General features: G+C 43.9%; 1 protein-coding gene across 1 annotated transcript in view; it reads right to left on the minus strand.

Moving 5' to 3' along the window:
* gpr179 (G protein-coupled receptor 179) overlaps positions 1-25,116 on the minus strand; it is a 94,684-nt gene that overhangs the window by 58,751 nt on the left and 10,817 nt on the right. Inside the window, exon 2 of the mRNA XM_052038653.1 lies at positions 6,414-6,522. Coding sequence (XP_051894613.1) covers positions 6,414-6,522 — 109 coding nt within the window. The remainder of the gene's footprint in view (positions 1-6,413; positions 6,523-25,116) is intronic.

Genomic DNA, 25,116 nt, shown 5'->3' on the forward strand with positions numbered 1-25,116 from the left:
TCTGTGGTCCTGCTGGTCTATCACACTGTCATCCCCATCGTGGTGCCGTTAGCAAACAAGATCTTAGCGGCATCTATCCTGCCTCTCAAATCCCTCCTCATAAAATAGAACCAGTGACTCACAGGACATTTATAACACAGATGGAGGCCACTCAGCCCAGCAGGACTGTCCCAGTTGACAAAGAGGTACCCAGCCTAACCCCAGCTTCCGCCATTGTACCTGTCGTCTGCCGGTCACACTTCTTCAAGGCACATCCCACCAGTTTTTAAATATGCTGTGAGTTTCTGCCTCAAACACCCTTCCAAAGTGGATTCCAGGCCTCTTCTATCCACTGGACGAAACATTTTTCCTCATTTCCCCTCTTATCCTCCTACTAATCATTTTAAATCTACCCCCCTGGTTATTGACCACCCTGCCAGGAAAGTAAGGTCTTTACTATTTATCTCACATAATTTTAAACTCCATATCTCAGTCTCCACTCAGTCTCTGGTGTTCCTAACACTCTAACAAACTTCTACAGATGCACTGTTGGAAGTATCCTGACTGGCTGCATCACGGTCTGGTACGGCAATTCGAATGTGCAGGAACGTAAGAAGCTGCAGAGAGTCGTGGTCTCTGCCCAGTACATCACGGGCACATCCCTCCCCACCATCAGTAGTATCTACAGGAGGCGCTGCCTCAAGAAGGCAACATCCATCATCAAAGATGCCCACCATCTGGGCCATGCCATCTTCTCGCAGCTACCATTGGACAGGAGGTACAGAAGCCTGAAGTCCCACACCACCAGGTTCAGGAACAGTTAGTTCCCTTGAACCATTTGGTTCTTGAACCAACCGGCACAACCCTAATCACTAGAGTTTAGCAACACTATGACCACTTTGATCACTTTGCACTAAAATGGACTGCTTATTTTTGTTCTAATTTATGTTTTTCTTGTGAACGCTGCTTATGTGATGCCATGTGCCTGTGATGCAGCTGCAAGTAAGTTTTTCATTGCACCTGTGCACACATGTACTTGTGCATGTGACAATAAACTCAACTTTGACTTTTGACTTTCCAAGGACGTCTGGCTAATCCAGTCCTCACATATCCAAAGTATTCAGGTCCTGACAACATCCTCCCTGCGCTGTCTAAGTGCTACACCTGTCCCTACACCTCTTCCCTCACCACCATTCAGGGCCCTAGACAGTACTTCCAGGTGAGGCAGCGCTTCACCTGTGAATCCAAGGGTGTCAATTATTGTATCCGGTGCTCCTGGTGAGGCCTCCTTAACATCGGTGAGACCCAACGCAGACTGGGTGACCACTTCGTCGAGCACCTTCGCTCCGTCCACCACAAAAGCAAGGATCTACTTCAATTCCACGTCCCACTCCTGTACCCACATGTCTATCCACGGCCTCCTCTACTGTCAAGTTGAGGCCAGGCGCGGGTTGGAGGAACAACACCTCATATTCCGCCTTGGGAGTCTCCAACCTGATGGCCTCAACATCAATTTCTCCAACTTCCAGTAACCCCTCCCTTCTTCTCTCCTTTGTCTTCCCTCATTCCTCCCCCCTTCTTTTCCCCTCCCCCGCCCTCATGACCTGCCCATCTATTCCCCACCTCCTTCCTGTCATTCCATGGTCCACTGCCCTCTCCTACTGGATTCCTTCTTCAGCCCTTCGCCTCCTCTACCTATCACCTCTCAGCTTCTTACATCTCCCCCCCTCCCTCACTCACCTACCTTCCCCATCTCACCTGGACTCACCTATCCCCTGCCAGCCTGTGCTCCTCCCCCTCCCCCGACCTTATTCTGGCCTCTGCCCTCTTCCTGTCCAGTTCTGATGAAGGGTCTCGACCCGAAACGTCGACTGTTTATTTCCCTCCATAGATGCCGCCTGACCTGCTGAGTTCCTCCAGTATTTTGTGTGTGTTGCTCCAGATTCCAGCATCTGCAAAATCTCTTGTGTCTCCAGTGTAATCACATCTTTCCTGTAACATGGTGAACAGAAGTACACACAGTACTTAAGCTGTGGCCTAAATAGTGTTTCACACAGCTCTAGGATAACCTCAACACTCTAATATTCTATGGTCATCTAATAAAGGAATGCATACAATATTCTCTGTTAACCACCTTATTAAAGATTTGTGGACATACACTCCAGGACTCCTCTGTCCCTCTACACTACCGAATAATCAGCCTTTTATTGTCTCCTCATTTACTGCACTTTCCCAAATTTATTAACTCTCTCATCCTGGGATTAAGTTCCAATCGCTGATTATTTTCCAACTGGCTAGACCATGTATGTATTCCCACAGTTTAAAACCTTCCTTCTCTCTTTCAAAGGTATGACAGATTTGTCATCTTTTGAAACTATCTTCATCTTCCTTTTTTCACTTTATGCATCTTGTCACCAAGGGAGCTCCAGATTTCACAGCCCCATCCTTTCTCCTTGCGGGAACAAGGTTGTCCTGAACCCCTTGAATCCCCTTCTTACACATCTCCCACTGATCTGATTACCTTCAAGTAGCCGCCTCTAGTCAACACGCTAATCACTCCTCAGGCCAATAATATTGGCCTTACTCAGTTTAGAACTTTTGCTGCTATTTGTTTGTCCTTTCCCAAGACCTGATTGTATTATGATCACGACGACAAAAATACTCCCTCACTGATGCTTCTGCCACCTGGACAGATTCATTCCCTGAAATTGCACCACACACCCTTCCCAGCACCCATCTTATTGGGATTGCTACACACTGGTTAAACAATGCTCTCTGTGCTCTCTACACCTTTTGCACTGACACCATCCCAGTTAATGTGAAGCTAACTGAAACTTCCCATTATTACTGCCCTAGTCACTGGGTTAGCCCTGAATCCTCAGCCTTTCAGTTTAGAGAGAAGAGTGCTACATACTGAGGCACAGCTTCCAGTTCAAACCACCACTGCTGGCAACTTTGCTAGTTGGATTGCTGAGCTTCACCTCACCTCTCTACAACTGAAGTCATCCTGGGCACTGAAACCTGATTACGTGAACACTCTTCCCATGCACATCCTCAACCTGATGTCACTCAACAGATAATCAGGGTTTTATTGTAAGCAATGCACTAGATTCTGCAAAGGAGGCTAAGAAGCTTGGAACTAGATCAGAAGATACAAGAGCCTGAGAACATGTACCACCAGGCTCAAGGACAGCTTCTATCTCACTGTTATAAGACCCTAGAATGGACCTTTAATATGATAAAGATGAACTTCTGATCTCTCAATCTATCTGTTCATGGCCCTTACACCTTATTTGTCTACCTGCATTGCACTTTTCTGTAACTGTAACACTATATTCTGCATTCTGTTATTGTTTTCCTTATGTACTACCTCGATGTACTTATGTATGGAATGATCTGTCTGGATAACACGCTGACAAAGTTTTTCACTGTATCTTGGTACATGTGACAATAGTAAACCAATTACTAATTAGATCTGTATTAAAGATACCCATCGATAGCCCAGGGGTTCGTAGGTAAATCACAACAAAGATAGAAACATAGAAAAACTAGGAGCAGGAGTAGGCCATTCAGCCCTTCAAGCCTGCCCTATCCTTCAATCCAATCATAGATGATCTTCTATTTCAGTGCTACATTTCTGCTCTCTCCACATGTCAGTATCGCACCATTTGCAAGATTACCTTGATCTGCTCATATCCTAGATCCTTGAGGCAATGTTTCTGAAGACTTCCAGAATGTTTTTTGCTGACTTGTTTTCAATTGGTTGCAGTGCTGAGTGTAATATTACTGTAATGAGATAAGCAATGCTGAAATTGTATATTGTGTTCATTTGCCCAGGAGATGGGGTTTTGCCTATGTTGTGTTTGCGAATAATTCTTATTCATAGAAGGAGTCTATTACATTAGCCAAATGGAAAGGCAAGCCCAGGGCCTGATCTTTTGGTTCAAAGCCGTATTATTAAAAAAAAGAAATATTCTTAGAAAAATTGGCTTTGACTTTGAAAATAAAACATACCAGAGCAAATTTTGAGCTTGGCTTTGTTGATGCATATGAGTTCTATGTTGTATGGGAGCCCTGTTTCCTCTATCCCTTTTGGAGATATTAAGCTCTCTCTGCAGGTTCTCATTGCATTTATATATCACTAATGCAGCCAACATGGCACAGTGGTGCCTCACAGTACCAGTGATCCAGATTCAGTTCTGACCTCTGTGCTGTCTGTGTGGAGTTTGCACATCCTCCCTGTGACTGCATGTCTTTCCTCACACATCCTCGATGCTGCCATCAGGTAGGAGGTATGAGAGCCTGAAGACCCACACCTCAAGGTTCAACAACAGCTTCATCCCCACTGCCATCAGGTTCTTGAACCCACCTGAAAAACCCCAACGCTATCTTGGACCATATTTCTTCTTCCCTCTCTCTCAGCTTGCACTAATGTTGTTATGTTTATTTTGTGAGGTAGTTATGTATAACTTATGTTAATTTAAGTCCATGTTAACTTATCTTTGTCATGTCTGTAATGTACTGTGCTGCTGCTGTAAAAAGCTAATTTTCATGGTGTTTATATCCTGTGTGTACAGTATATGCCTACGATGATAAATTTGAACTTGAACTTGTCGGTTAGTTGTTTGCTACAAATTGCCCCCTAGAGTGGTGGGTGAATCATGGTGGGCATGTGAAAGGGAGTAGGTTGTAGGGAAATAAGTGGAGAATAGCATTGATGGGATTGCTCTAAGATCCCAACATGAATTCGGTGAGCTGAAGGGCCTCCTTCTATGGCATAGGAGAGTACGAGAAATAAGCCCCAAGGTGCCTCACAGTAGTGTTATCAAATATAATTTAATAACAAGCCAAATAAGGATTTCAGGATGGATGACCAAGAGCTTGGATTAAGGAGAAAGAGAGAAGGATAGAGGGCACAGGAGGGAATTCTGAAACTTCAAAGACAGACGGGAGAGGGGGAAATGAGATTGTCCTGCTTGGGAACCAGCATAAACCTGATGGGCAGAATGGATTCCTTCAGCATTGTTGAAAGTGAACAGCACAGACTCTTTTTCCCAGGGAGGGGGTGCTAAAAACAAGGGGGCATAGGTTTAAGATCAGAGGTGAGAGATTTAAAAGGGACATCAGGGGCAGCTTCTTCACGCAAAAGGTGGTGCGTATTTGGAACGAGCTGCCAGAAACAGTGGTTGAGGTGGGCATATTAGCAACATTTAAAAGCCATCTAGATAAGTACATGGATAGGAGGGGTTTAGAGGGCTTTGGGCCAAACGCGGGCAGATGGGACTAGCTCGCTGGGCAACACAGTTGGCATGGACAAGTAGGACTGAAGGGCCTGTTTCCGTGCTGTGTGACTCTTTGACTCTATGAATAAGTGAGCTGTGAACTTATGGGGTGTGAACAGCACTTATTGTCTATCCCTAATTACCCATAAAATCAGGAAACATCAGTACTGATGCAAGCTTTTTAAACCAGATTTATTTAATTACTTGAGTTTAAATTGTGGAGCTGGAGAGAGTTCACATCGAGGTTCCAGGCTGAAGAAGATTGGAGTCGATGGTGACAGGTAAAAGCTGAGAGGATATGAACACAGGAATAACAGTTTTGAGAAGGAGGCATTGTTGGGCAAGGAGCCAATTTCAGTGAGTGGAGGGGAGACAGTGAATGAAGCACATTGCGAGGTAGGACATGGGGATGTGAAGTTTTGGCTGAACCAACATCAGGTTATCAGGCCAGCATTAAAGCTTTTTGTTGTCTGCCAAAAAGTGTGGAATTTTCCCAGCATCTCTCCTCAAACAACACTCACAAAATGTATCTTTCATCTCATCACAGTTTGATCATCCTTCTGTTGTACTTGCTCCTTGGCCTCATCACTCCCTGACCTTGGAACATTCTCCAGTCTTATGATCCTCCTATTCACTTGTTTCTGACCCCCTATAAAGGTGTGCTGTCAGATTCCCAGGTTCCAAGCCATGGGATTCCTTCCCTAAACCTCTTTGCCTCTTAAGATGTTTCTTAAGACCACTCCCCTGTGCCAAGTGTTCAGTGATCTCACAGAGTCCAGACCAGCATTGATTCAGCTGCTTAATGCTGAGCACTTCACAATGGCTCCACACATCATTGACCAGTGGCCAGCAGGCAAGGAACCTGACTAATTCTCTTCACACTATGTCCAGCAATACTAAGCTCAACTGTAGAGTCCCCTCATTACCCTGGCTGAAATCTATAGATGTGATGTCAACTGCACATCAACACCCTCTGAGGGCACCAAGTCTTGAGGTTTCATTACAGTCAAATCATTTTACTGCAAACAAAATGGTAATGCTCATGCTTCACCTATCAAATTTTAACTTTAATCATTTGGTTGACTCTCCCGACAGCCACAAAACCACCATAATGCCCTTCAGGCTTCCAGGCCTAGGTCTGAGTTGCCCTACCTCTGTGGTGTTGACATCACACCAATGGGTATCTGCAAACCATCCATCTCCAGTGGAACACTGGTCAATATCCAGACTCTCTAGGTTGATGTCAATCCGAACCACACCCCTGAAAGAGAGAAGGTACTGTTGTAAAGGCAAATAGGTCAATTGATGGCAGAATGCAAAAAGAATAAAGCACTTGCTATAAGATAAGATACAGTATTTGTTTATTTGTCACATGTACATTGAAACAGTGTGTTGCATTACTGAGAATGTGCTGGGTGCACATATTGGGTGTGAACTCATTCCTTTAATGAGGAAGCATTATCAGAAGCACTTTGCAGGAAAAAGTGATGGCCATCCTTCGAATTATAGACAGTCAAAGAGAAAAGAAAGAGTTAAATTGAAGAACTGAAAACAACAGAAGAGGCTTGGTCAGTTTGAAGCTGAAGGGACGATGTGAAGTGGGGTCACACTGACATTTGTACATTTGGTTTGTGTCAGTGTGGGAATGTAGCTGCAGTAATTTTCCACCTGAGACAATTTTACGGTACCGTAGATACTGTGTACCAAAGGGGTTGACTTTTAGCCATATAATAGGCTTTGAAATCAAAGCAATGTCTGAAAAGTTTACAAAGAGATGTATAAAAAGGTGCCCTATGAGATGACCGACAGCTAGAACTCCAAAGACCAACAGTTGCAGAAGAAGACCCCAAGTCTCCGACTGGGAGAGGAACTCGCCATGTCGAACCCTGGCCAGGTTCATCTAGGGCGGATAATATCTGGATAGACTTAATGAGTTTCAGAGGTTATGAACCTGCTTAAAGAGTTGTGTATCCAAAGAGTTAATGAAGTTTGTTTTGGTACTACGTAGTGAATCTCTGAATTGTTTGAACTAATCGCGATTAATAAAGAAGTAGAGTTAATGGGCAAAGTCACTGCCTGGTGTGGTTTCTCATGAGCTGCATTTCACTTGGGTTAATTGGCAACATAATGTTTGAGATGGAGAAGTTCATCCTCACCTCTATGGGTTGAATGTGTGATGTAGTAACACAAGTGCATCGAACTCCATCGAAGGCAGTGAAGCTGAGAGTCCTCAGTGAGCCTTGGGTTGGTGGGGCAGGGGAGCGGTTTCAGGTCTGAAACCTGGACTTGGTTTTCCCACGAGATGTATCATCGGATGACTGTACTGGTGCTGAGAGTCTGGTTCTATGGATTACTGTGTGCCTGAACCAGCTGAGAAAGACATGAGTAGAGGACTGGGTCAATAACTAAAGAGTCATGCAGAAAAATCACTCCCAGGACATTTTCCTGGTCTATGTTTATCCTTCAGCACTGATATATAATAGATATTTGGTCAATTTTCCATTGGTGTTTGTGGCGGGTTGCTATGTACATAATGACTGCCACATCTCTGCTCTGAAATGGAGACCTCTGAGATCATGAAAGGTGCAGCATAAAAATTAGAAATTAATGAAACAGTAATAAGAGATGGAATCTTCCTCCTGATCCTATGGGTGACATTAAGCTACAGTGTTAGGACTGGTGGAGGGAGCTTTACTCTGTATTAGGATTTACTATACATGACATGGTGTACTTGATCTGGGAATTGTTTTCAAGTGGACATGTTACAAAGTGCTTTAATCTCTGCTTTATATCCTAATAAAATAAATATTGGTCTGTAACCATGAGAGTTCAAAGCATTACAGTAATATTGCTAAATCTGTTCATCATTCACCTACTGGACTTCTGTAACTTCAAAATGTCTGCACAGCTTGCATCACAAGCAGAAGGATAATCTCATAAATAGTTCAATCAATTCTCTTTGGAATTACAGTGAAATGTTAAATAGAAGTTGTATTTTTTATACATTAATGTAGAGAATTATCAAATCACACCAGGGAATGATCTGACAGAGAGCTTTTCCTCCGATTTGACTTGATCCCTCCAATGAGATTTGACAGGACTCTAGTTATCTATTTCCCACTGTTGTGCCATTGAGTTTAGGGCACTCAACAGTGTAGATTAATTGTGGTCTGGTGAGCAAATCCCACCATCCTGCTGCTACAACACTCTGGTCATGATGGAGATTTTGATCACAGGGTTGGTTGGGGCTAATTTTAACTTCGACACAGCAATCAATATGTCTTTGCTTTCATTAGTGTATGGAGGAGTTAGGGCAGGAATCTAATGGCTGTGGATTTGATGGCTGGGGCACAAAATTAAGATTGCCACTCAGAAATGAGTGGATGTGGGCTGCACAAAGGCCCTGGTCTAGTTATGGGCCCCATCTCCACACATTGGGCTGGGAAACAGCTCTATCTCTCCCTTGAATCTTCAAGTTACATTGGGAGGATATGCCCTTTCTCCCCCCCTCCCCTAACCCTCAACCCTCCAATCTCCCCACTTCACCTTCACAATTGCACTCCTCCTGGCCACTCAATACCTCCCAGAAGGTGCAACACCTGCCCTTTCATCTTATCCCTTCCCACCATCCAGGAACCCTAGCTGTCTTTACAGGTGAAGCAGTGATTCACTTGCCCTTCTGCCAATCTAGTGTACTGCACTCGGTGTTCACACTGGGGTCTCCTCTACACGGAAGAGCCAAACCCAGATTGGTGACCGCTTTGCAGAGCACCTGTGTTCTGTCCACAGGAGTGACCCTGAGCTTCCCATTGCTTGCCACTTTAATTCCCCCTCCCACTCCCACTTTGACCTTGTCTGTGGCCTCCTGTACTGTCATAACAACGCAAGTGTGATGAACAACACCTCATCTTCCTTCTAGGCACTTTGCAGCCTCAGGACTCAGTACTGAATTGTCCAGCTTCAGGGAGCTCACTCTTTCTTTCTGTTTGTATCGGAATTGGCCATTTTGCAAGTCATTACTTTGGGACAGCTTGTCTTTTCCTACGGCCTTGTTATTATAGAACATAGAACATTACAGCACAGTACAGGCCCTTCGGCCCACAGTGTTGTGCCGACATTTATCCTGTTCTAATATCTATCTAACTCTTCCCTCTCACATAGCCCTCCATTTCTCTAACATTCATGTGTCTATCTACGAGTCTCTTAAATGTCCCTAATGTATCTGCCCCCACAACCTCTGCCGGCAGTGCGTTCCACGCACCGACCACTCTCTGTGTAAAAAACTTACTCCTGACATCCCCCTTATACCTTCCTCCAATCACCTTAAAATTATGTCCCCTCGTGTTAGCCAGTGTCACCCTGGGAAAAAGTCTCTGACCGTCCACTCAATCTATGCCTCTTATCATCTTGTACACCTCTATCAAGTCACCTCCCATCCTCCTCCTCTCCAAAGAGAAAAGCACTAACTCACTCAACCTGTCCTCATAAGACATGTTCTCCAATCCAGGCAACATCCTGGTAAATCTCCTCTGCACCCTCTCTAAAGCTTCCACATCCTTCCTATAATGAGGTGAACAGAACTGAACACAATACTCCAAGTGTGGTCTAACTAGAGTTCTATAGAATTGCAACATCACCTCAGGACTCTTGAACTCAATACCCCGACTAATGAAGGCCAACACTCCATAAGCCTTTTTAACAACCCTATCGAGCAATACATTACACAGAGAACTTAACTGCCACATTAGGTTATTTGGTCTCGCAGTTTGGAAGAACAAATCAAGGTAGGACATACACAGTAAATGGTAGGGCACTGAGGAGTGCGGAGGAACAAAGGGATCTGGGAGTTCGGATACATAATTCCCTGAAAGTGGCGTCACAGGTAGACAGGGTTTTAAAAGAAGGCATTTGGCATCCTGGCATTCATAAATCAAAGTATTGACTATAGGAGTTGGGATGTTATGGTGAGGTTGTATAAGACATTGGTGAGGCCAAATTTGGAGTATTGTGTGCAGTTCTGGTCACCTAACTATAGGAAGGATATCAATAAGATTGAAAGAGTGCAGGGAAGATTTACTAGAATGTTGCCAGGTCTTCAGGAGTTGAGTTATAGGGAAAGATTGAACAGGTTAGGACTTTATTCCTTGGAGCGTAGAAGAATGAGGGGAGAGTTGATAGAGGTTTACAAAATTATGAGGGGTATAGACAGAATAAATGCGAGTAGGCTGTTTCCACCTAGATTAGGAGAGATAAGTACGAGAGGACATGGCTTTAGGGTGAAGGGGGAAAGGTTTAGGGGGAACATTAGGGGGAATTCCTTCACTCAGGGAGTGGTGGGAGTGTGGAACGGGCTGCCATCTGCGGGCTCACTCTTAAGTTTTAAGAATAAATTGGATAGATACATGGACGGGAGAGGTCTGGAGGGTTATGGACTGGGTGCAGGTCAATGGGACTAGCAGAATAAAGTTTCAGCACAGACTAGAAGGGCCGAATGGCCTGTTTTCCGTGCTGTAGTGTTCTATGGTTCTATCAAAGGGAATATCTCCTATCTTTTTTATACTCATCCTCCCCCCACTTTCTCTGCTACTGAAAGCTAACTTGTTTTCTCTCTTTCCCAGTTCTGACGAAGGGTCTTGGGCCTGAAGCATTAACAGTTTCTCTTTCCACAGATGCTGCCTGATCTGCTGAGTGTTTCCAGCATTTACTGGAGACATAAGGGACTGCAGATGTGGAGCAAAACACAAACTGCTGGAGACACTCAATGGGTCAGGCAGCATCTGTGAAGGCAGAGGGATGGTTGACGTTTTAGGCTGACACAAAACATTGATATCTCCAGCAGTTTGTTTTTTGCTTCAGCATTTTCTGTTTTTATTTCAGGTTTCCAGCATCTGCAGTTCCTGATTTTCCTTTTACTAATTTTTTGCCTTTTAGATTTGCTTTCCTCCCTCTGTCTAAGACTTTGCTCAGCTTCCTATTCCCCTTGCCGAGTTAATTTAAACCATTCCCAACAGCACCAGCAAATGTTCCTGCAAGGATATTTGTTCCAGACCTGAGGAGGTCCAACCACCCGGCCTTTACACATCCCACCTTCCCCAGGACTGACCCTGATGCTTCAGGAACTCCCAGCCCTCCCTCTTGCACCATCTCTCTAACGATGCATCCTCCCTGCACTGGTGCCTCAGGACCTTTCCCATCTACCCAGGCGGTCAAATGTCTCATTTCATAAGTGGGAGGGAGTTACTGGAGATCAGTGCAGTGGTGGGAGCATCAGGGGGGACGTAAAATAATTCTTGAGGAGGAAAGAATGTAAAATGAATAAAAATGAAGAAATCTGCATGTCACAACTTTTAAAGGACGTCTTTCAACTGGAACATAATGGCAGCGAGCTCTTATTAAAAAGTAATTATTGATTTTCAAAGGACTTTTAATGTGATGGGCAATGTAAACATAATCGAGACAGCAGAGGAATTTGAATTGCCTGGAGTTAAATGTTGCAAAGCTGCACACAGGAGTGATGGGTAAATTCATGGATGCAAACAGAAAGACTGACAAGATTGTTTGGCTGAGACTAATGAAGAATGAAATGGGTCACGATGAATATTTTACCAGTTGTAGCCAAGAGCTCTGCTCTGCCCTTCAACGTTTTAAAGACAGATTATGTCTACCACCTCTTAGCTGTGATATCTTCACTACTTCTCCTCCGTCATCTAAAAATATCTTCGGTCTCACGACTTCCACTAAACTCAAACTGAACTCATCATTAACCTGGCTGACATGCTCGCCACAGACTGTGGGCAGGTCCCGGGAGGCTGATAGACCTTTGGGTGACTCCGCAAAGTTCCTATGTTGATTTTGCCATTTATTTGGCAGCCTCTGGTGGTCCCTCTGTAATCTGTGGGTAGAAGCTGTTAAACCAAGTGGAGCTTTGCCAGAACATTAATCCACATTGAATGACATTAGGTTCCCTGTTTGGATAAGCAACCTCAGCTGGAGGGTTCCTGGAGGTTTTGTGAGACATTCCCCTGCCTTCAAACACCTTGTCCAGTTTGATAGCACCTTCCCCTCCCTCTTCAATACTTTTAGAACAATTAAAAAAACATTTAATTAAAATGTAAGAAAAGCTTGATTTTGTCTTGAGTGAGTTTTCCCAGGAGTTTCTTCTTTATTTATTCTTTTTTTCTCAGGATCTGGGTGTTGCAGGAAAGGCTAGCATTTATTGCCCATTCCTTGAGAAGGAGGTGATGAAGCACCTACTTGAACCACTGCAGATCTTCTGGCGGACGTGCTGCCACAGTGCTGTTGGAGAAGGAGTGCCAGGAGTTAGACCCAGCAGTGATGTATTTCCGGGTGAGGATGGTGTTTGACTTGACAGGTGGTGGTGTTCCCCTGTGCCTTCTGCCTTGTCCTTCTAGGTGGTAGAGGCCATGGGGTTGACTACCCTGGGAGAGTAACTGCAGTGCATTTTGTAGATGGTACACACCGCAGACACTGTGTGCCGGTGGTGGAGGGAATGAATATTTAGGGTGGTGGCTTGGGGACTGCTGAAGCTGGCTACTTTGTCCTGGATGGTGTCGAGCTTCTTACTGTTGGACCTGCACTCATCCAGGCAAGTGGAAACTATTCCATCACACTCCGGATTTATGTCCCATTGATGGTGGGGAAGCTTTGGGATATCAGAAAATGAGTCGCTCACCACAGGATACACAGCCTCTAACCTGCTCTGATGCCACAGTATATATGTGGCTGGTCCAGCTGAGGTTCTGCTTTATTATGGTGAGGGACTTGGTGATGGTAATGCTTTCGAATGTCAAGGATTGGTGGTTAGACACGTTCTTGTTGGTAATAGTCATTGCCTGGCACTGTTGTGGCACAAATGTTACTCCCTGTCGTGTCGAAGAGATTGAGCTACCTGGAATACCTGGAGTGTACCTGGAGTCTGCAAGACTTTCCAGAAGGTTTGGCAGGCACTCCTGATTAATATTTCAACCATTCTAATGTGTAAATGGGCATTGAGAACCTTTAAGTATTTCTGGAACCAATTAATGCTGTTATTTTATAAACAATGTCCAACATAGTTCAGATGCTGTTTAGGAGTGAGACATAGCAACATGAAATGATGCTTCTTGGTACAGTTTCCCTCCCATTCACAAAAGTCATTCTTTTTTATGGTTGGATAATTGCAGCTCAGACATTCTGACGTTTTTAATTGGAAATGGAATTTTAATTGCACAATTAATTAGGATACCAGTGTAGGAATTTGTTTACAGAATTTACTGCCTGTTACAAAAATTGTCATCAAGGATGTGATTTATATAATTAATGGTGAATCTAATAATGTACCAATTACACATAAAACTAATTAACATTTTTGGCAGGGGACAGGGTGCCTGTGTATGTATCCTGAGTTGCATTTCTTCCAGGATTTTTCTTTGCTTTTCAGCAAGTATTTTTTCTCTGTGTGATTGATGTTGCTTTTTAGCCATGCCCCTTCCTTAGAATCATAGGATTGTAATAGCACAGAAGGGGACCACTTAAACCATTGAGTGTCAGCTGGCTCCCTCCAAGAACAATCTGATGACTCTTGTTCTCATTCTCTTACCCCAGGTACCTGCACTTCTTTTGTTCAAGTATCTGTGCAATTCCTTTTTGAAAGCTGAGGCAGGCTGTAAATTCCGGATCATGACTACTTGATAAATCAAGCTACTATTCCTCCTGTGACCCCTGATTCTTTTTGCCAAATCACTGTAAATCTACATCCTCTGGTTCTCAACCCTTCAGCCAATAGAAGCTCTCCAATACTCATGTTGTCCAGACTGCTGTTAAAGGCTATATGAGGTCACAGGACAGCAGGGATGTGATTGGTGGGTATCTTTCTTACATTTTTCCTCTGTTTATTCCGATTGGTCAAGTGTTTCAAATCAATGCATATCAATGTCAGCAAGTTCTGCATATTTCAAGAGGTGAAATCTAATACAGACTAATTAAGGCAATAAATATCACTATTTAATTACAACAGATGGCTGGACAGGCGATGTGTTGCAGTTGCAATGTATGGGAACTGGCAGACCCCATCATGGTACACAGCAACCATATACGCATCAAGTGTTGGCTGGTTGAGGAACTTCGGCTCAGAGTTGATGAGCTGGAGTCCAAGATCCAATCAGCATCACACATCAGGGAGGGGGAAAATCACTTGGACAAGGGATTCCTGGATGTAGTCACACCCTTTATATTAGCTATCTCTAAACTGGAGGATGATTAGGGATAGGACGGTGTGACTGCAGAAGAGGCAGGGATCCAGAGGATACTCCAGAGGAGACTCAGCCCTTACCCTTGTCCAACAGGTACAAGGTTCTTGCTCCCAGTGTGGACGAGAGTGGGGACTTGCAGGGAGGATGTGCAAACTGTCCAGAGCACCAGGGCACAGGGAGACGTTCAAGCGGGGGGAGAAAACAGAAACATGATAGTCATAGGGGATAGCAGAGTTAGGGGAATAAACACTGTTCTCTGCTGCAAAGACAGGACCCAAAGGTTGTTGCCTGTCTGGTGCTAGGTTAAGGACATTTCTTCTGGGCTGGAGAATAACTTGGGAGTGGTAGGGGTCGTAGTCCATGTAGGCACTAACGACATACGTAGGACCAAGGAGGAGAAATTATGAGGAGCTTGGGGCAAAACTGAAATGCAGAACCATGAAGGTGATAACTCCAGATTATTACCTGAGCCATGTGCAAATTGGCAAGGGGAAAACAGGATTAGTGAGGTCAATGCATGACTCAAAGTGTGGTGTGGTAGAAATGGGCTCCAATTCATGGGATACTGGCAGCAGAACTGGGGGAGGAGAGAGCTGCTCCATTGGGATGGGCTTCACCTGAAAAGTGTTGGGACCAGTGTCCTGGTGAATCACATCAATAAGGTTGTAAAAAGGGTTTTAAACTAAATAAGAGGGGGAGGGCCCCAACAATGGGATGTTTAATAAATCAAGAGGAAATGAGAGAGCGGTGACATAGGATGGTGAGGGGAAAATTGACAAGCAGAGTGTGTCAGGCTGGGGCAGAAAATATAACTAAAGGTATGGAGCACAGAGTAAATCCAGAGTTCACAAAAACTGTAAAAAAAAATCAAAGTTCACTGGTCTTTATTTGAATGCACAGAGCACTTGCAACAAGATAGATGAGTTGACAGCACAGATATCAACCTATGAGTATGATCTAGCGGCTATCACAGAGACATGGTTGTAGGCTGACCAGGGCTGGGTGCTCAGTATTCCAGGTAATACGCTGTTCTGAAAGAACAGACCAAGAGGGAAAGAAGGCGGATTGGCGTTGTTGATCAAGCCACGTATCAGAGCAGTGTTGATTTGTGACAAAGAGGAGTGGATAATGTAGAATCGGTTTGGGTTGAAATCAGAGGAAGGAAGACCCAAGTGGGAGTAGCCTTTAGGCCCCCAAAATGTGACTTCTCAATGGGTGGAACATTAAGGGGTGGGAAAGACCCCTCTCACCCCAGACATTCTCTCTTCTTTCCCCCCTTTCCATCAGGCAGAAGATACAAATGCCTGAAAGCACGTACCACCAGGCTCAAGGACAGCTTCTATCGTACTGTTATAAGTCTATTGAACAGACCTCTTGTACGATAAGATAGACTCTTGATCTCATAATCTACCTTGTCATGGCCTTGCACCTTATTATCTGCCTGGACTACACTTTCTCTGTAACTGTAACACTATATTCTGCATTTTGTTACTGCATTTCCCTTGTACTACCTCAAAGTACTGATGAGATGAAATGATCTGTATGGATGGCATGCAAAACAAAGATTTTCACTGTACCTCAGTACATGTGACAATAATAAACCAATTTACCGATTGTAATTTACCAATTTAATGGGGAAATATCTGGCGCATGTTTGAAGAGAACTGCAAATGCCAGAGGAGATTTTAATCTACATATTGATTGGCTGAACCAAACCAACAAGGGTTTCATAGAAGAACGATTTGTGGAGTACGTCAGGGATTGCTTCTTAAAACATATTGTCACAGAATGAATAGTGGCAGATATTCAAACAGCTAGTCCATAATACTCAGCAGGAATTTATTCCAATCAGAAGGAGGGATTCCATGAGAAAGAGGCACAATCTGAGGCCAAGGATAATGTTAATTTGAAAAGTTGGGCAAACAACGTGGCAAAGAATGGTGGTAGGTGAGAGGATTAGGAAGTCTTTAGGATCCAGCATCAAAAAACAAAACAGCTCATAAGAAGGGAAAACATTGATTTTGAGAGAAAACTTGCATGTCATATCAAAAGAGTTTCTATGGATATATAAGTAGGAAACAGGCAGCTGAGGTAGCTGTGGGACCTCTAGAGAACAAGGTTGGTGAATTAATAACTGGAAACAAAGAAATAGCAGATATGTTAAATTAATTCTTTGCATCAGTGTTCACCATGGAGAACTCTGCAAACATCCTTGAGATAGCTAGGCTAACTTCAAATAACAGGAAGGAACCGGTAAAATTACCAATCAAAAGGAATAGGGTATTAGAGAAACTTACAAGGCTAAAGGCGGACGTCACCAGGGCCCAGTAGCTTGCACCCTCGGGTTTTAAATCCACCACCTTAAGCAATTCTTTCTTCCACTGCTGCACCCTGGATGCAGTGTGTGCCATCTGCTAATTGTACTGCAGTTACTTGCTGGGGCATCTTCAACAGCACCTTGCACACCCAGAACCTCAAACACATTGTAAATCAAGGACAGTAGATGCACAAGAGCATGGTCTGCACATTCCATCCTGACCTGGGCATGTATAGTCATCCCAACACTCAGTGACTCAGCATCCTGGAATTCTTTACCTACAGCACTAGAATAACAGTGGTCGATGAAGGCAGTTTCCCACCAGCTTTTCAAGAGGACCAAGGAAATGGATAATGTGTGAGCCTTGCCAGTAACGTCCATTTCCAGAGAATGCATTAAAGGAACCTACAGAATACCAGAATACAAGATCCCAGCACAGCCTCTGGAGTTTTGCACATTATTTTTGTTCATTATCTCGCTGATTTATTTACTTTCTCATTTAGTGTGAGACCATTGCCACAGCTGCCATGTCACCCCAGTCTGTGAAGCCCAGTGGCTTACCACAAGAAAATGTAATTGTTCAATCCTTTTTTTATTGATGACAAAGTGCCAGGACTTTCCTGTTAGCTCTTCGTCAAAAATAAAATGTAATTTGTGTTTGTCAGTGCACAGTCAATCTCTTGTCACCCAGTTACCCAGATTCAAACCATGTCCTTGGAGCAGCTTCTGACGAAAGGTCATTGATCTGCAGCATTAACCCCATTTCTCTCCCTGTAGATGCTGCCAGAGCTGCTGAATATTTCCAGCGTTTTTGTTTTGTTCCCACCATCTGCAGTTTACTGCTTTTCGCTTCCTTGTAGGGACTCTGGGTAACTGTCTTTTGCCCACCAGCTAATGAAGATCAGAAGACATATGGTTTTGTAAATGAAGGTGCCTTGTAGCATATTCACTCTATATATTGTTCTGCTACTGAAGTGAAGCATGAACTTGTGAACCCTTTAAAGGGCATTCTCCTGGCTCTCCTTTCGTCTTTCACTCTACGTAAACCTGGGCTACCTGAATCCTAAGTTGCACCAGGTTTTGTCTCCGCTTTCACCCTCTACAATTGGTCAGTTTGTTCCTTGCCTTACGTTGGCTTCCCATCTGACAACACCTCAATTTTGAAATGCTTGTCCTCCACATTGTCACTGATTCTAATCTCTGTAACCTCCTTAAAACCTCCGAGCTCTCCGTTCTGATCCGATTCTGTCCTCTTGTGCGTCCCCAGTTTTAAATCACTCCACCACTGACAGCCATGCATTCAGCTGCTCTGGAACTTTTTCTCTAAACCTCCTCTCCTCTGTACCTCTCTCTCCTCCTCTAAGACACTCCCAAAAACCTTTGAACAAACGTTTGGTCGTCATTTATAACATCTCCACATATGAATTAATGGCCAATTTTGGTTTGATAGCTCAGCTGTGAAATTCTGAAGGCATTCTTGGTGCTATATAAATGGAAGAGGTTGTTTTACTAGGTCCAATTGTAGTGTCCTCCTTGGGCCATGTGGAGACTAAATTGGTAAATCGGTTTATTATTGTCACGTGTACTGAGGTACAGTGAAAAACTTGTTTTGCATGCCATCCATACAGATCATTTCATTACAACAGTGCATTGAGGTAGTACAAGGGAAAAGCAATAACAGAATGCAGAATAAAGTGTGACAATTACAGAGAAAGTGCAGTGCAGGCAGACAGTAAGGTGCAAGGCCGTAACGAGATAGATTGTGAGGTCAAGAGTCCATCTTATCATACAAGGGGACCTTTCAATAGTCTTATGACAGCGGGATGGAAGTTGTCCTTGAGGTACGTGCTTTCAGGCTTTTGTATCTTCTGCCCGATGGGAGGGGAGGCAGAAGAGTGAATGTCCTGGGTCTTTTTGGACTATTTGGTCTTTGGCAGATCTTCAAGTTTCGAAGAGATAGAATTAACTTTCTTTCTTTAAAATTACTTTAAACATAGAAATTTACATGTATGCTCCACAGCTCCTTGCACTGAAGGCATATCCTGTGGGACTGAATTTCAGGAGTGGAGTACAATGTGGAGCCTTTTCTATTTGTGTGCTTAGTGATGGTGACTGAATTTCTATCCGTTAGGTGTGGCAGATATTTTCCAAAGCTTTTATAGAGGAATGTGGTCAATCCAGAACAAAGGACATGACCTTAAACATTGGAGCCATGCCACTGAGCAATGAAACTGGGGATCACCTCCTCATGTACAGGCCAACAGAAATCAGGAATCCTTTCTCAAAAAGAAAATCCATGTTTTTGGAGTAGTCCCTCATTTACCTGTAATTGTTAACTCTGTTTCTCACCCTACTGTCATGTGGAATGTAGGCATTGCTGGTTAGAACATCATTTAATCCTCACCATTAACTGTCCTTGATAAGATAATGGAGATCCATCTTGTACTCTCCACAGAGGACCTTGGTATAATTGATTGGCTGTCTGGCCACCTCACTACAGAGGTGACCACACTGGTCTTGTCCAGGGTTAAAAAATCGGTTGGACTAGGTAAGAGTATCAGATTTCCTTCCTTGAGGAACTTCAGTGAAGCAGCAACTTCTGAGTCACTATCATTTTTAAAATTCCATATTTATTAGCTTTAAGGTGAGAAGGGGAAAAGTTCAAAGGAGATGTGCAGGGCAAGTTTTTTACACAGAGATTGGTGGGTGCCTGGAATGCGCTGCCAGGGGTGGCGGTGGAAGCAGATACGATAGGGGTGTTTAAGAGGCCTTTAGATAAGCACATGAATGTGCAGAGAATGGAGGAGTCATGTGCAGGCAGAAGGGATTAGTTTAATTTGGCATCGTGTTCAGCACTGACATTGTGGGCTGAAGGGCCTGTTCCTGTTCTATGTTCCATGTTCTACGTTCTATTGAATTAACTAATTGAATTAACTCCATCTGTCTCTGGTGGGATTTGTACATTCGATTCTGGACCTTTAGTGTAAGTCTTCTGCAATTGAATACCATGCCACCCATTTAACTGAACTTTAAAAATTCAAATCAGAAATCGATAGGTTTTTGTAGAGGAAAGGGTACCCAGTGAAAAGCCATCAAGGCGGGTAATTGGAGATACAGATTTAATACATTTTGAATTCCTGTCTTCTGGCTGCAATCTTTGATCAATACATCAAATAAAAAGATTAAACAGAAAATGTTTGCTGCAGGAGCAATGGTGCGAGTTTAAACTGAGATTAATTAGATGTGGGAGCTTTGGGTATGTGGTATAATGATTGGTATTGGCCCACTACCTTGTTACAGTAACTATGAAAGCAATAAGTAGAAGATCCATAATTAAATCCATAAGAACTAATAACTTGAGCAAAAGCCACAGGGATGTTGATGTTCATCACTTGAGTCATGCCAACTCTCTCATTATAACATCCAGCTACATTTAGAATATCCCAAATGTCTTGCCTCCACTTGAGTAAAGGAACATTTCCTTTCCTGCCCACTTTTAATCAATTTAAAATTATCTCATTGTTCCCGCTGCCTTGGCCTAATTCAAAATATAACTCAGTAATACAATATTCCTCAATGAATTTAACTTTCCTTTCTACTTTTACAACAACAACATCTTGCATTTATACAGCATCTTTAATATGGTGAGACCCGGCGAGGCACCTTCACAAGAGCAAATTTGACCAGGAGCCCCATGAGTATTTAAGACAGGTGAAGATGGAGGTTTTAGGGAAAGCCTTGAAGGAGGCGAGCATGAGGTACTAAGGGAAGGAATTAGAAGATCACAACTCATTTCCTTTAATCCACTTGCTTCTCTGCTCTGTCTGCCAGAATTGCACACAGTACACAGTATGGTCTGATCTATATATTGATAGTCGTGACATTGCTTCCTAGAGCCTTACTCTATTGCTCTTTGCTGTGTAATTCCAAGACCCCGATGCTTTGCTGTAATGAAGTTACATTGACGAACCTCCCAATCACTTCCACTTTGGATGAGCCAGTGAAGTAAAGCCACAACTGTCCCTGCAGCTGGACATGAATTGTCCTTTAGGACTATTTTTAAGGCCAGGTGTGTTTACCTCAGTATCTTGGCCAAGAACCTTCATCTAAACAAACGGATTATTATCACAGTATTTATTGTTTGTGGAGATATGGTCTGCTCAACTTATGTTATAATAATGACATCATGTCAAGAAATTTGGCAACCCTTTCCCAGGGTTCGGGAATCAAGAACTAGATGGCAATAGGTTTAAGGCGAGAGAGGAGAGATTTAATAGGAACCTGAGCGGCAACTCTTTCACTTAGAGGGTGGTCCGTATATAGAACGAGCTGCCAGAGGAAATGGTTGAGGCAGGTACATAGATAGGAAAGGTTTGGAGAAATATGGGCCAAATGCAGGCAAACAGGACTAGCTTAGACGGCATGGACCAGTTGGGCCAAAGGGCGTGTTTCTGTGCTGTAGGCTCCACGCACGGTGGTATAGCGGTTAGCGTAATGCTTTACAGTGCCAGTGACCCAGGTTCAATTCTGGCCGCTGTCTGTAAGGAGTTTGTATGTTCTCCCCGTGTCTGCGTGGGTTTCCTCCAGGTGCTCCGGTTCCTTCCCACATTCCAAAGACGTATGGGTTAGGAAGTTGTGGGCATGCTATGTTGGCGACGGAAGCGTGGCAACACTTGCGGGCTGCCCTCAGAACACTCTACGCAAAAGATGCATTTCATTGTGTGTTTCAACGTACATGTGACTAATAAAGATATCTTATCTTAACTTATCTTATCTTATGACTCTAAGTACTTCATTGGGTCTCAGGAGCTTTGGATGTGAAGAGTGCTATGGAAATGCAAGGTTTTTTAATTAAAATCAGAATCAGTAATTTTTTGGATAAAATGGAGGTAGATCAATCAGGCTGCTCTGCTTGGGCAAGGGTGCTGGTTGTTGCTGGATTGAGCTTTACTTCTGACAGCAGCTGTGAATCTGGTGCCCCACATTGTACATAGAATTACTCTCACTGTGGTGTTACCCAGCTGTGATTTGTCAGCAGGATAATCCCTGAACATTAATCTCACCGAGCACCATCAGCATTTTCCCAGCAAGGTATTACAAGGTCTGCAAGTCACCAGTGATGCATTTGTTCTTGCTTCAGCTGGCAACCCTATGGGTGTGGAGGAAAGTGATCGGCTGATTTTATCTGAGCTTCAAGTGGCCTAGACCTGCTGTGATGTTCTGGGTAACAGAGAGGGTTAAAGTCAATCTTAAAAATTCCCCCAATGCAGCAGGTAGAAATGTTCATTCCTGACCATAAAGTGAGCATGGAATAGGACTCCAGTGAGATGCTCACCATAGTCAAATAGCCTGCCATGCTCACAATCTGGGCTCATTCATGAAAGAATGGCCCTTCAGATTTAATACCGGATGATACCGGATAAGTATTTTTGTAAACTACGCAAATGTATCTAATCGAAAATCTGATCACTAAATTGCAGTTTATTAGTCACACTAAAGTCGGAATCAGTAATTTTTTAATAAAATGGGGGAGTTTCTGTCAGATTCACTGCCTGTGCACTGCCACAGTCAAGGCTCCTGGCTGTTACGCTTCTCATGAGCAAGTCATGCAGTTGGCCAAATGTGTTCCAGATTTTCCATGTTTATGAGTCACCTACACTTGGAGGTTGTCAGGCATGAGTGATGTCACCTAACAAATTTAATTTGTTTAACCATGGTGACGGTAACACAGAATCACACCTTAACAAGACAGATGAGATATGATGGCTTTCTGTATTACTTTAAGGGAACTGTCTGCATCTTGGATGACGGTCATTGAGTCTGACCTGACGACCTGGTCAGAGGGTCCTGTTGACAATCATCTTCTTCCTGTTGGTTGCTGGAGTTGTTCCTCTCCACCTCAACCCCCCCACCCCAAAACACTTCTACCCGCCCATCCCCACCTGATCCCAGACCCAGTGCTTTTCCAAACCCTTCATCTGACACATTCCCAACCCTTGGTGTCCCAGTCTGACTCTTGAACTTTCCTCCCCAAATACCTGAGCTCAACCCTTGACGCTATGACTCTCTCTTCACCTCATGGCCCTCAACTCATGGACCAGACCTTACTACCTGGCCCAGGCCTCTCTCAGCTGCTCACCGCGCCCCCTTCACGCACCAGTACTATAGCCCATGGCCCATTGTTTCCCTCCACTCATTCCACAATGGGTTTGTACAAGACCGTTCCGTCACACACATTGCCTTGGGGTTGGCTACCAAGGGACTGAGGTCGAAACAGGGACAGGTCCCCTGCTATAACACATCAGGCATGAAAGGATTTCCAGCTGTAGGAGTTCAATTAATCCGATTGTTTGTGGTTGGCACCAGAAAAGACTGATTGAGGATTTTGGAGAGATAGTTGGGCTGGGGTCTGATGGGGTGGGGCTTTGTGGGTGGGGGGCAGGGTGAGATGGTTGAGGTGATGGGGGGGGGGGGGGGGGGGTTGGTGGAGAGGGGCCGGAATAATCCCAGCAGCAAACTAATTGGTGAAAATTCATTTATCTCGAAGCAATAATCAGATGCATAAGTACAATCTTTTATTCTATCAAATGATTGTCTGAGGATAAACAACTGTAATATCGCAGAGTATTAGTGTGAAAATTTTCAAATGCAGTAACAGAATTGATTAAACAGCGAGGTACTGTGTGCACTGCAAGAGCCAGCTGCATCACAAACTCAGAATAGCTCGTAGTGGTGTACAGCCAAAGAAGCATTTCCTCAGTGGTAGCAAACTTGTGCCTAGCAAGATTCCACAAACAGCAATGTAATAATAACCAGGCGATCCCTGTTACTTATGCTAACAAGTAAGTATTTCAGAACAGAGAGAACACCCTTGGATGACTTTGGTCATAACATGAGATCTTTAATGTCCGTTCCAGAAAGCAGAACAGGCCCTGGTGTAGTGTCTCAGTTAAAAGATGACATCTCAGGAAGTACAGCACTCCCTTGGTACTGCACTGGAGTGTCAGCTTAGATTATTTGCTTGGAAGTGAGTAAATTGGTAAATTAGTTTATTATTGTAACATGTACCGAGGTCTTGCATACCGTTCACAGAGATCAATACACTACAACAATGCTTTGAGGGAGGGACATGCCTTCTCAGAGGCAAGACACTTGCCTGCTAAGCCCCAGCAGACATATTAGGCACTTTAAGTAGCTGCTCCATTCAGATTAGGAAGCTGTGATTAGGCTCTGCTACAAGGTAGCCTGAAGTTGTCATAGAATGTGAGGGTGAGTTGTGGGTGGAAGTTTCCTCCTCTTTCCCTACACAAGCCTGGCTGGTAGGAGAGAAAATGGATTGCAGCAAATGTGGTGGAATGGATTGATGGGATTGTTCTGAGAATGGGCAAGGACTCAATGGGCTGAATGGTCTTCTATTTGGTAAATTGGTAAATTTAAATTGGTAAATTGGTTTAGTATTGGTACATGTACCAAGGTACAGTGAAAAACATCTTGCAAACCATCCATACAGATCAATTCATTACAAGAGGGCATTGAGGTAGTATAAGGGTAAACAATAACAGAATACAGTGTTATAGTTACAGAGAAAGTGCAGTGCGGGCAGACAGTAAGGTGCAAGCCATAACAAGGTAGATTGTGAGGTCAAGAGTCCATTTTATGGTACTAGGGGACCATTCAATAGTCTTAAGGGAGATAGAAACTGTCCTTGAGCCTGGTGGTATGTGCTTTCAGGCTTTTGTATCTTCTGCCTGATGGGAGAGGGAGAGAAGGGAGGATGTCCGGAGTGAGTGGGGTCTTTGATTATGTTGGGCGGAGGTAGAAGAGAGAATGTAAGAAACTATTTGGGGATATATATGAGATTTTGGATTGATGGTGGAGATGGAGCTGCATATGGTGAGTGTTGATCATTGAATGAATCACACACCATCCTGACTTGGAAATATATCACTGTTTTTCATTATCATCGGTTCTTTATCCTGGAACCCACTGCCCAACACTGCAAGTAACTTCACCACAAAGATTGTGTACAAACCCAGCTCACCACCACCATCTCAATGCCACTGAAAGATGGGCTACAAGTGTTGGCCTTGCCAGCAATGTCCACATCCCATTAGAGTGGACCTGTAGCTGGACACAACTGGATGTAAGGCCACTGCTGGAGAAAGTTTGGAGAAAACTTACTGGATTGGTCAAGGCAGAGGATGCGGAGAGACTGGAAAAAACTCAGAATGATCTCCTCGTTAAGCAACAGTTAAGGGGAGATAGTTTACAGCTCTTCATACATAGA

This window comes from Pristis pectinata, chromosome 25, assembly GCF_009764475.1.
Source record: "Pristis pectinata isolate sPriPec2 chromosome 25, sPriPec2.1.pri, whole genome shotgun sequence".
In the NCBI taxonomy this organism is placed as follows: Eukaryota; Metazoa; Chordata; class Chondrichthyes; order Rhinopristiformes; family Pristidae; genus Pristis; species Pristis pectinata.